At 38.3% G+C, this 13,026-nt stretch overlaps 1 protein-coding gene across 1 annotated transcript in view; it reads right to left on the bottom strand.

Moving 5' to 3' along the window:
* Positions 1 to 13,026, bottom strand: part of LOC118421184 (collagen alpha-1(I) chain-like) — a gene marked incomplete at its 5' end in the record, with an annotated part of 73,947 nt that overhangs the window by 2,500 nt on the left and 58,421 nt on the right. The window contains 22 exon segments of the mRNA XM_035828346.1: positions 442 to 651; positions 1,439 to 1,548; positions 2,538 to 2,670; positions 3,888 to 3,914; positions 5,070 to 5,138; positions 5,774 to 5,803; positions 6,373 to 6,390; positions 6,522 to 6,539; positions 6,698 to 6,733; positions 6,993 to 7,010; positions 7,551 to 7,667; positions 7,864 to 7,917; positions 8,244 to 8,351; positions 8,653 to 8,706; positions 8,965 to 9,018; positions 9,494 to 9,547; positions 9,858 to 9,911; positions 10,323 to 10,376; positions 11,331 to 11,384; positions 11,579 to 11,632; positions 11,943 to 12,005; positions 12,958 to 12,993. Of these exon segments, the coding sequence (XP_035684239.1) occupies positions 442 to 651; positions 1,439 to 1,548; positions 2,538 to 2,670; positions 3,888 to 3,914; positions 5,070 to 5,138; positions 5,774 to 5,803; positions 6,373 to 6,390; positions 6,522 to 6,539; positions 6,698 to 6,733; positions 6,993 to 7,010; positions 7,551 to 7,667; positions 7,864 to 7,917; positions 8,244 to 8,351; positions 8,653 to 8,706; positions 8,965 to 9,018; positions 9,494 to 9,547; positions 9,858 to 9,911; positions 10,323 to 10,376; positions 11,331 to 11,384; positions 11,579 to 11,632; positions 11,943 to 12,005; positions 12,958 to 12,993 (1,425 nt within the window).

The following is a 13,026-nucleotide window of genomic DNA, read 5'->3' as shown; positions in this document are numbered from 1 at the left end:
ATTATACACCAGTAGTGCATTTGAAATTCAACAATCATAGAACTGTTCTCACTACATTGCCCTAAATAATCAGAATAAAAGTAAGTAACTACATTACTCACAAAACATCAAACAAGATTCATGGTTAACGTTGGAGGCAATGCTGTGGCGAATCAAGTTGACAGAGCGCTCAACGACTTTCATCAATAAGAAATGAATCTAAGGCTGTGTGTGTCTTTTCAGTCATAGTTGTACATTTTGCAAGCAATTCACAATACAAAGTCAAGGGTAATACATTTCAATGTAGAACACAGCGCCACCTGCAGTCCAATAGAATACTTAAAATGCAAGAGTCTTTAAGATTAAAGTTCTTCTTGGTCCTCACATGAGTTTTTCCTGTATCACACTCTTGCCATTATTGACATTTGGCTTGGCTTAAAGAGACAAGCATGAAGATCTTACCATACAATTATCTTCTAAAACCTCTGGTTGGAACGGCCCGCCGTAGTGGTAGACAGGACCGCTCCACGTTTTAAACTTGACCCCAGGAATACTTCTGTGTGGCGTTCTCCATACAGGGCTGTTTTTACAGTGGACGGTGACAACTTGTGCTGCCTCTGCACTCAGTAAGTGCAGGAAGTTCATCTGAACTTTCCCTATGGTGAAGTTAAACTGAAAAGAAAGGGACAACTGTCATTGGACAAAACAACCCCACGTTTTGCTCTACACAGGTATTACTGTAAATGCCTTTGAGTATGAAGTGATTTATGGAAATGGAGTGTTCGTGATGATTTTGAGTTGATGGCAGTGCAGGCAGTCCTAAATATAGGTTTAACAGGCTGATGGTCAATTTCAACTATGTACATGGCCTTTGTAAATTTTCTATGCGATACAATCTAGCTACAGAAAATGCTGTGGCTAGTGTTTTTTTTTTAGATACTGCCCTGCTTGTGTTACAAACATTTGTTTCTTTCAGTTAATTTCTACATGTAGATATGGAACTGCATGCAAAATATTTCACATTAAAGCTTCTGTATCCTTAATGGTACTGCAATATTGAAAGACATTCTTATAGAATTATTATAACACTTTTATAATACAGATGTATGTGAATATTTCTTTAAATCTCATCGTAATTTAGATGCATAGTGAGCAAAAAGAGGACCAATATTCAACTCTTATCATAGAAAAGTTGTTAGATCTCAGTTTCAGCACCAAGGACAGGGGCATATATCTACCAGCATAGCTTTATAGACCGAGATCCTGACTGTCAATCACAGTAAGAAGTTCAACCAATGACAGAACAACAATTATTGGTTTGACCAATGAGAGAGCGGCTGCAAGTATCTTATGATTATATTTGCCATTTTTGTGTTTTGATGGAGGTGGGTGGGGCTTTGGGATTGGTCTATTGTCATACAAGATTACACATTAAGAAGAGATAAAAGATGCGTCTTACTCTTCCAGGTGTGGCAGGTTTAACACAGGTTTGTCCACCTGATGTAAAGTTGCAATAGACCTCTATGGCATCGGTGGAACAGCCCAGATTTGGGTCAATCCAATATTTTCCTGTAGGGTGTAAGAACAGTGTATCAACATAGAGAAACTAAAAACTACAACATTGTGACCCAACCATAATGCCTGGAGGAGTCATAAACCAAACTGTTACTTAGTAGTTAGGATCAAATAGGTCACACCAATATGCTTTCTTGATTGGTTTGCTTCTATTTTTGAAATACCGGTGCATAAAAATGTAAGAATTTGAAGTTGTCAAATTGCTTTGCAACCTTCCAAATGATGAATTATCATGTAGCCTGTCATCCAAAACTATTATAGCAGCCGAGTCTCTCTCATCTTCTCTGCAGATAGAAGGGAGCAAGAAAGAGATATGGCAGCTGTAAAGAGGGTTTGGATACCATGCTATTCTCATGATCTCTTTCTTGTCATCCCAACACAAATAAATGTATAACCTCCAATCAATTCAAGGTAAAAGTAAAGGTAGTCCCATGGCCTTTGTTAGGCCGTAGGGGCAATAGATCGTAATTCAATGTGTAGGCTATGGCATTGGAAGGCGTAGCCTTACCCTCTCCTCCCACCACCTTATACCTCCCCAACCAAAGTCAGGAACCCAATTTTACACCTTGTTGGAGTAAGGAAAGTCATGTAAAGTGCCTTTTAACCCTTAAACTGCCAGTGTTCCAGCCCTTTAAAATGCCATCAATGCCAGGGTTGGCCGCTGACCTCCAAAAATAACCCCTGGAACAAGGCCGAAGTTCCTAACTTTCGAAGTCCGTGCGCTATACGCGCACGAAGCTGGTACTTTGGGGGAATACGCTATCCTGGATATATCCGGGCGTGGCACACAGGGCATGTATATGTGTGCCGGATATATCCGGGCTTGGCAGTCTAAGGGTTTTAAAAGGGCATAAGATTGGCATTGTGACAGGATTTGTACCCAGGACCTCTGGCTTCAGGGCCAAACACCATTCAGGTATGCCTCATGACCCCAATTTTGCTTATGATAGATATCATAACATTTCCTCCACTGTAACACTCACCGTCATCTCTCTTGTACTTGCAGTCCACTAGGTCCCTGCATGTTCTCGCAGGGTTCTCTTTTGTGCCCAGAGGATTCTTAATACTTTCTATGTAAGAAGTGAGGTACTGGAGGGTTTCAAAAACATCCATATGCTGCAAAATAAGAGTTGAACTTGTTACATCATTGTCAAAACTTTCACTTCAATCCAAAAGGCATTAATACTACTTCACCTTTATCTGCAGTTTGACCTATATTCGTTGTTTAAAAAAACACAGAGTATTTGGGGATGCAAACGAACAGTGGTTTCAAAATGCAGTTTTGAAAATATTCTAATCTGAAACCAACATTCATCGACTTAATATCCCTAAGTATAATATCCCTGTTTTTAAAAAGGCCAGATATAGGTTACCCCAGGGATAAAGGTGAACTAACATTTTCTGTACAGTCACTGTTAATGAGTTACAACTGTCATGTTGTTTAGGTAGGGTTTAAAATAAATCTTCATTCTATTCTGCAGTAAGTTATGTAAAATTCATTGCTTAAATCAAATTTAAGATATCCTTATCATACCAGTATTAAAGAGAATTCGTTGTAGATATAATTCAGTGATTCCGTCAATATTTTAGCATAATCTATGGTCTAAGTCTTTTGAAATGATACATACATGTACATCACACACAAAGCTACTCTGAAAAAATGGCTTAGCAAAAGAATGGAGCTGACAAAATCCACAAGTACGTGGCTTCGTCAATAGAAAGAAGAAAAAGACGTAGAAATATACAGAGAAAGAGTGTATTGAAAGAAGGCAAGCACATTCAGTAAAACATTTGCAGGGATCAATGAAAGGGAGACCATGGCTGAGTAAGGAAGAGACATCCATCATTAAATGGCAGAGATTAGACACCACTATAGAAATGTAGGTAGTCCTGTACTTTTAGCCGTGTTTTTTTTTCACAAAAAATTTTCTTTATGTTGGTTCAGCGTTTTAGACAGCTTGAATTTTTTTTCATTCCCTGGATTTTGAATTTGGAAATCCTTCCTAGGAGGGGTCTGGGAGCATGCTTCACCTGGAAAATTTTGAAATCTAGACCATCTGAAATGCTATTTCCTGTATTTTGAGGGGTAAATTTTGCTTGTTTAATCTGTTTTAATGTCTTTACAAACCGACTTTTGTCCATCATAGAGGAAGATTTTTGTTCATCCCAAGCAGCAAAATTCCGTCAGAAGGACTTAAGGACGGACGCTGCCTAGAACCCTGTGTTGGTTAGGACCCTGTACCATTCAACAGGATGGACAGTTTCTTCCCAGTCAGCCTGTCTAGTAAAGGGAAACACAATCAAATGGAAAAGGCATGAAGATGTTGCTATACCATTTGCTGTTGGTCCCTTTGAGGCACCTGCGGAACATGGGACAATGCTGCATGAGTAAGATTGGTCAACTTTGCAATGTGGTCGGCCTTCCTAATCAGGAAGGAGCCCGCGCCCGATCCAAAGCCTGAGCCCGAGCCCGATTGCTCTTCCTGTAAACATGCCATAATTCAGCCAAACATGCCCAGGCACATGCCAGGCCTGGCCTTACATGCAGGGCCATGCACATGCCTGTCACTAGAGCGGACATAATGGGGGAGATGATTGTGAAGTTACCTGCAGTAACATGGAAACATGTTAGGTGGCAGTACTGTACATGGAATGTCATTACGGATGATGAAACAAGCAACACTCACAACTTAATGATGATCAATGGATTTCTACAATGAACAAAACCAATGAGCCTGGATCTGTGAACTAAATAGATAGTTAGCAGGAATGGTACTATTGGCACAATATTCTGCGTGATGTTACTGATATTATTTTTCATATAATATTGGCTACTTCAGTAGTAAAGTTAACGTTCATAACGCACCATGCGAAAATCTTATATGATACATTTTATGATTTAATCAAAAGCATTAGAAGGTGGCAATCATGTTGTGAAAGTCAATGAATTTTAATGATTTAACTATAGTGAAACTCATGTACTTGACTATGATAATCAAGATCATTGTTATATGTCATCAACACAACAAACCATGATCCACAAAACATTGAATGATTCAACAGTCCTACTATGAACTAATGCATGTAAAAGTACTCTATGAAGTCAGCAACAAGAAGCTAGCATAGTAACATTGCAACAAATGTAGTGTAAAACTAACGTAAGCGATGATATGAGAGCACTTTGCTAACCTTTCAATGAAGCTTAAGAGCGATATAGTAAGTACAAGTTACATGGTGACAAGCTTAATAAACTACAAGCTACTGCTCCAAGCAGGATATGGCAGACAGCAATGAATTAGCAGGCCCGCAAAGTGACAAGAGCAGTGGATTTGTGCACTTTTTATGTCATAGCTTGCAATGTGACACTCAGAGTATCAAGACATGCAAGGTAAACAAACAAACCAAGCAGGCACACAAAGCAAACTTTTACAGACCGATGTGCAAGCAAATATTGGTGCATTCTGTCACTTGTATGTGGTTTGACATGCAGCACCTCACGCCCCCCTCCCCCTTACCTCAATGTCAAACTCCCGTTGTGTGTTCTGTAGGAGAAGTTTAATGGCGGCATCAAACTCCTCTGAGGTCTGCAGGAACATGAAATTAAAGATGTACTTGACAATAAAATGTATCAGAAAATGCTGAGATAGTAACGCTAATTCACCTTTATGCGGTGGTTAACCTATATCCATTGTTTCTAAAAACAGGGTATTCTGGGATATCAAGTCGAAGGACGGTTGTTTTACAATTGTGATATTTTCAAAACATTGCAGTTTGAAACCACCGTTCACCTGACTTCCCTAAATACAACCTGTATTCAAAAACAACGGATACAGGTTACCCTACGGATTAAGGTGAACCAGCGTTAAATGTGCTGCATACTTCAAATATCGTAAGTTGTTTAAAATGTTAAGTTGCTTGAAATGTTATGCAGAAACACAAAGTAAATGGTAAACAAACACAATCATTATGTTAGATGCAGATCTGTACAAGCCTACAAGAATAAAATAAACTAACAGCTTAAAAGTAAAGCAAACAGTGGTGAAAAAAATATATATTAAGTGAAATGAATCAAAGATGCTACTAATACAATAATGGATTAGTGATAATGTAAATGTAGAATATTCTACGTAACTTATGATAATTTAATGTACAATATTCTACGTAACTTAATATAAGACCTGTACTTTTGTTGTAGTATATATAATGTTCATATACTTACAGATAGTGAGGGAAAAGTCCCAGTTGGGCCCTGGTGGAAAGAAAAAAAAAGCCCTCAGTTAAGTTTATCAGCAACATGTAGCTACTATATGTTATACATGTATACGTAGAAGATACCACAAATCATGCATATTTCTAAAGCATTGAACTACACATGACTAATACTGTATTTTCCGGAATATAGTACGCACTTTTAAACTTTTAAAAATTGAAAAGGTACTACAACTTGTTGCCAAAGATGGGGTGCATTACAAAACTGTAGGGACTACCCTGAAAGATTAATAAATAAATAAATAAATAAATTACGTTATTTGAGGTTACTGAATAGATAAATGGTAAAAGAGCCTAAAATAAAGCAAGGTGGAACTTCTTTCTAGGAAGGGCTCAAAACATACACATTGGTGTTGTCTAAGAAGTGAAACTTGAGTTTTTACATTTTACATTTCAGTCCCATAGATCTGCCTGAGACTTTGCCCCAAATCAGGAGTGAATACTAGTACTTTAATTGGGTACATACTTACATAAAATACGGTATGTCATTACTAAAAACACTAGTATCTGCACAGATTATGATAAATGCATCTTGTAGCTTATACTTACTGGAGGGCCTGGTCTTCCCTGAAGAGGAGACAAAGAATTAAAATTAGACATCAATCAGATAATTCCATGTCGTATAATATGCTAAATATTACAAAGACAGATTAAGAATTGAACCAGACCCAAATTGATGCATAATATGTTGTACTTACAGGAGGTCCTGGTGCACCCTGATCATGAAAAGCAAAAAAGAAAATGTTATTTTGAGTTTACCTTCATCATTATAAAGGATTATAGAAAAAATAAAACCTTTGGGTCCATTATGTTATTTGATAACAATCAAATTTTTTCAGTCTTAATAATTAAAGATAATTAAAGTCAAGCTTACCCGCAAGCCATGCGTACCAGGTGTTCCACGGTCACCCTGTAATTAAAATTAGGACAAATTCTATTGAACAACTCAACCCTATACAGTGCACCCACATGTATTCAAAGTGTATCATAATTACGCATATATAATATGTAATACACATATGTAATATGTAATTTTAGACCCATGACACCATGTCAAAACAAGACAATGTTGTATATAGTCTATACATGCAAACTCTTCTTTTCAAGAAACAGTAATTTTTAAAAGAGGATTGTAAAATGTCAATCTAAGAGGAAAACAAAAATTGTACCTTTACTCCCTTTTCGCCCTGTGAAAAAAAAAAATGGACAAAAACATGTTAGTTAATGTGCAGGATGACAACTTACAAAAAAGATATTGAGAGATGCATTAATATCAGGAAAAAAATCACTTCTTAAAGTTTGATCCCTACTGCCAAACCCTTACAAAAGAAAAAATGTTGACAAATGTTTATTTCGCTGTAATACAGTTTCAAACTTTGCACCTTTGTGTAGTGTATTATGTTTTGTGATTCAGATACAAGTATTCTAGCCAGCATGAATTTTTTCTGGACCCCTGGATTTTGAAATCTTTTACATCCTAGGGGAAAATTTTGAAATCTAGACCATCTGAAACGCTTGCTCTGGCATTTTTAGGGGCAGATTTTGCTTGTAGACTCTGCTTGGTTCAATAGCATCTGTGTTAATGTCTTAACGTTTTTGTCCATCATAGAGGACGGAATGGGCAAAATGTATGTCCGCCCTCAGCAGCAAAATTTCATCAAATGGCGGAAGGACGGATGCCGGCTAGAACCCTGTCAGATAAAGATACACCGGGAAGGATATCTCACCTCTGGACCTGGCTTGCCATCTGGACCAGAAGGACCTTTCACACCCTTTAACCCTTCATTCCCGGGAGGGCCTTTGGGTCCAAGTCTTCCGTCAAAACCATATTCACCTACAGTGCCCTGAGAACAAACCATTCAAAACTGTCAGCATGAGGCATTGAATTCTAATAAACTTTAAAAAAACCAGCTGTGGGCAAAAATACATTGCATTTAATTTTTTCCTACACATTACACAGGTCTGTCTAGTAGACTAAGTTGCTTTTTTTTTTTAATTTTTGCTACCAGAATATAGAAATGTCTGAAATGGTTATCTCACCTTGATACCCAGCGGGCCAGGGAATCCGTTCCAGCCACGGTTTCCCTCGTCTCCCTGCGGACAAAAAAAAGTCACATTTGTTTCAACTTTCATCATTTGAATGTAAAGTAGCTTGTGTTTACACAATCTCTCGCTGGCTGGGGTTAATGACCACCCTTCTTATTATAGGTGGTGGCAACTGTAGGGCCAGCCGCTAGAAGCGAGATTTTAGTCAGGCAAGAAAGTGGAATTAATAAAGCTCTGCTGTAAGAAAAGCCATGCAAACTTAAATCTAAAAATGAGCAAAAAAGTACCTCGCTTATTGATAGACATTATATGACATGAATTCCTTTTCTTTCTACATGTTCTCTTATTTTGAAATAGTGATTTCTTGCACCGACCTCTGCTCCTCTTGGTCCCCTGCTACCTTTGACCCCTGGCGCGCCAGCAGACCCCACCTTGCCCCTCCTGCCTGGCTGCCCAGCGGTACCCGGGACACCGACCGTACCCTGCAATGTTATGTCAATATGTTACACTGGAGAAACAAAGCTGCAACATTTGGGGACATTCATAAGTACCTATATGTTTGAGTGAGTGAGTGAGTGAGTGAGTGAGTGAGTGAGTGAGTGATAGGACACACAATACATTGAAAAAGTACTATAACAAAGGGAAAAAATAAAGTCTTCTACTCAGAATGTTGTTAGATTTCATTTTCAGCACCATGGACAGGGAAGGGGTTTCCCCAGCATGCCATTACTGTGCTTCAGAATTGATATATTAAGTAATTTTCGAACTTCTTTTTGAACTCACAGGTTTGCCAGGATCTCCCTTTGGTCCCCATGTTCCAGGAAAGCCATCAAAGCCCTAGGGTACAAAATCACAGAGAAAGTAGTTATGTACATTTGTATCTGTTCAAGGTTACAAACAGCTTAATCATCTAGGCAGATAATAACAGTATAACAAATGCGAACTCATAAAAACCATGTAATGAAACACCAATGTACAAGACAAAAAACCTTGAAAAACTACATGATTAACATTAAGCCCATGTCAATTATTATACACCTTTACTGGACTATTTCTGGAACCAACAGAAGTAGGAAATACATGACTTGTACTCACAGGAAAGCCTGTTGTGCCTGGTAATCCAGGTGCACCAGCATCCCCCTTTTCCCCCTATAAGAAAAATATAAGAAAGTAAAGCTCAAGGAAAAGGCTACCATCAAACCCAAACAATATTCCTTGGTGAGAACAACTAACAAACAGACAGGGACACTGACAGTATCAGCAATCAACAAGCAGAGGAGAAAAATCTTTAATGTCGCCTTGCGGTGAGTGGGCGGAGATAAAGTAACTCTGGAGTATATTTTCTGTCGGAACAGAGAGCATGAGTAAATGGAGACCCTTATGGGTTAGTGTACCCTAGCATGTCACATGTCGGGTTCTTGGTTTTGCCCCATTATTATTTTGGCACTACTATGGGCCAAAGTAAATCATTGTTCTGCCCCCGAGTCCAGCCTAAAATCACAATATCATGTTGAATCCCATCTATCTACATTGTACAATCAAGTCCAGTAAGTAATGGTCAAAACAATTGTCGTAACATGGATGATTTTATAAGTATCCATCTACAGAAAAGAGAGTGTCCTACCTTTGGTCCCTGTTTGCCTGGTGCCCCTGGCATTCCAATAACTCCTCGACTTCCCTGTAGGAAATCAAACTTGTGATCAATATTCAAAATTTCATGGAGTAATCAATCCCACAAATTCGATTATATAATCATAATGGAACTGAACATAGCAGGTTTGCAAAATCCTCCCTCCATAATGTGAAAAACATCTGTCTTCAATGTATTTTCAATTTGACTTCCATTTGTAACACACATGAAATAACCCCCCCCCCCCTGGTCGACAGATGATGATAATGATGAACACATGACAGTTGCCTTTCTTGTCACCCAGAACTGTAAATCCAGAACTGTTGGAAGACAGGAATAGGATAGAACATGTACTTACCACGTTGCCTGTACTTCCTCTGATACCTCTGACTCCTGGTGGACCCATAAGGCCCTAGGGTAGAAAAAGTCTTATTGTTATAATCACTGATGAAGAAATGGCCTTATAATGTAATTCTATGCAAATGTTACCATTTTCCTGTTTTCGAACCACATAGCTATAGAATCATGTAAAACAACTTAATGAGGTTGAGTGAGTGAGTGAGTGATAGGACACACAATACATTGTTCTGAACAATTTTAGTGGATATTACAACATCTGTTATATGTTAAAATAATGTAATCAGCTTTTCTGACCATATACTAATTGAAAATACAAGAAAATTGAATCAGCTATTGTATTTTTGTTTGCACAGATATGATTTATAGTCTGTATAGACTGACTGACAGTGAGTAGTACATTGTACATAGAGCTAAAACAGACACATATATAATCTTGATCTCCCCACAGCGATGGTAATTTTACCTGTTCGCCTTGATCACCATCTTCACCGCGTATTCCATCAAGGCCTGGCATACCCTATAGGCAGATAATATCAAATTGCTTACATCATTACTGTAATAGATTTGAACACAAAGTCAAGGTACCATCTATATCTACTGTTTGCCTTTGTCCATATAAACTTGCCTTTGCCTTACCGGGGCCCAGCCGGGCTGTTTGTGGAAACGAAAAATATAACTAAATAATGCACCTTAACTGGACTATTTCTGGAACCAACAGGCTATTCTCTTTACGTCTTGTGTAGTTTGGTGTCTTTTATATCATACTTTTCGTTCCTAAAAGCTACCCGGCTGGGCTCCGGTTTGGGAATGTGCCTTAGGCCCAAGGAATATTTGAATCAACATTAAGTGTATTTTCAAAGAAAAATAGCAACAATATGCCTTATAGTCACTTAGTGTTGTCCTGTATAGAAATGCAACGCAATCCACATTCATTCAAATACAACAGTATGCAGTTGAGCACTGTGCCTTATCATTAATATCATAAGTAGATATTGACCATTTTTAAATTTTTTTATTCACATTTATTTAACGAGGATTTGACAAAAAGCAAAGTTGCTTATCCGAGTCTTCTCCTCTTACACATGACAAAAATAAGGACACACATACAAAATAACAAACACTAAATAACATAGTCAAAAGATAATGATAACGACGTGAAAATAAACAAGGAATCAAGTAACAGAGTGAACGTGCAGCTGGTTTACAAACTTAGGAATAATCAAATAAGGCTATATAATCAACTAAAACTAAAAACGACCTGTCTGTTGGATGAACTTGAATACAACATCAAATAGACAATTTTGAATGGGAGATAAGAGTACATTTCCCCTAAGTAGAGTTGAACATACAATATTTTCAGTGGTGTGTCTTGGGTCAAAAGGAAAGATACCCTACATGAACATATTGACCATTATCATTTAACAATAATGACTTTTTTTTCATTTGCTAGTTTCTATTTGGCTCTACTCACAGGAACTCCGGGGCTACCAACAGGGCCTGTGTCACCTATGAATCCAACTGGTCCCTAGTATTGAGGGTACAGAAACACATGTATCAAAACACATACTTGCAATGATTATGAAAGAAAAGTTGCGTTCAATGAATGGGTCTAGAATAAAGGATCATGAAAAAATTTGAACAAGTATATGCATTGCCAGATTGCAACTGAGTGAAAATATAAGAGATATTTCATATGGTAAACAAACTTATTCTACTTACAGGAAAGCCTCTGTCGCCTGGCTTCCCTTTTGGTCCATCAACACCGGGTGGACCCTGTAAAGAATTTGACACAATGATGAGACAAGCCTCCACCCCAGAGGTGTCACCAAAAAAAAAAAACCTTGTCACTGTTCTAAATTCCTGACATACAAAGGAAATATTATGATGGAATTGTACTATAGCCACAATGTCATTTTCTCAATACATGTATTATGAACTTCGAGGGTAACTGAATTGATCTCCCTAATGTACCTTGCAGTATACAAAATGTAGCAGAATAAATTTACATTGAAAGTTGTATTATTCAGGTATATGAAAGTATACAAGTAAATAATCTTGCAGGACAGAGACAATGGTAACTTACTGCAGGTCCTGGAGATCCAGGTTCACCAGGAGCTCCTCTTGGGCCTCTGATGATAACATCTCCCTATCAAGGTAAAAACAACCAGTATTACAGTTTCAACATCCTTCTAGTCATACATGTAAGCAGTGAACAAAACTTTGTTACTTGGACTCAATTCTTTGTCAAAACTTGAGAATGGGTGATACTCAAAACAATGGTTGGTGGAGTATCCTGTTAACCTAGCCTGGATACCATACGCCAACCTCAAAAATATCTTTTGTGTTGGGGTCTGGCAGGATGGCTGTAGAAATGTTCTCGAAGGCCCTTGATCAGAGGGAGGAGAACCTAGGATTTATGACCACTCACACCACAGGTAGCCAGCTACAACACACCACAGTTGGTCAGCAGGCTATCACAGTAGCGAATCAGGTATTTGGTGGCCACTGTTATGGATTAAAAAAATACAGTTGGGGGTCATTAACCAATCATGGTAGGGGTGTAGTACCTCCTGTTGATCCTGCTGCTGTTCTATTGGTGGAGTTTTTTGCCCACTATAAGGTGCAAAATTGAGAACCCGGCCTATGTCATCCGGCCAGACCCCTGCACGATAGATACTTGAGATCGGGCTGGGGTTTGGTAACCAGGCTACTGTTAACCTAGACCAAGTTTGACTGTAGAAATAGTAAAAAAATAACTATTACCTCTCCTCTATACCTGCTCTTGTTATTTTCTTAGACCTGTAAACCCTAATTCAAGTAAACACCTGCTGCTGTAGTGCTGGTATAATCTGTTCTTTTTCTTATTGGTCCAAAATCCGGTCCACTAATTTTTTCAGGTCCATTTTTTTCAGACCGGTTCACTAACTCGAAGATAAAACGGTTTTGTATGGGTACACCGTACCAGTACCCACCCCTAAGGGCAACACTTTTGCCAATCTAATCATTCGTAGATGATGATATCCTTGCACATGAAACGTTCTACTTTAAAACTAAGGCAGTGCATTTAAACCATGTCCAGTACAATATTAGACACCTACAGCTAGACCGGGCTCTCCTTGTTTTCCTCTTTTTCCCTCATAAATTACGAAACCTCCGTAACGGTACAA

Source organism: Branchiostoma floridae, chromosome 8 (assembly GCF_000003815.2).
Source record: "Branchiostoma floridae strain S238N-H82 chromosome 8, Bfl_VNyyK, whole genome shotgun sequence".
Classification (NCBI taxonomy): domain Eukaryota; kingdom Metazoa; phylum Chordata; class Leptocardii; order Amphioxiformes; family Branchiostomatidae; genus Branchiostoma; species Branchiostoma floridae.
Note: the sequence above shows the minus strand (reverse complement) of the source record. Positions and strands in the feature narration are given on the sequence as shown.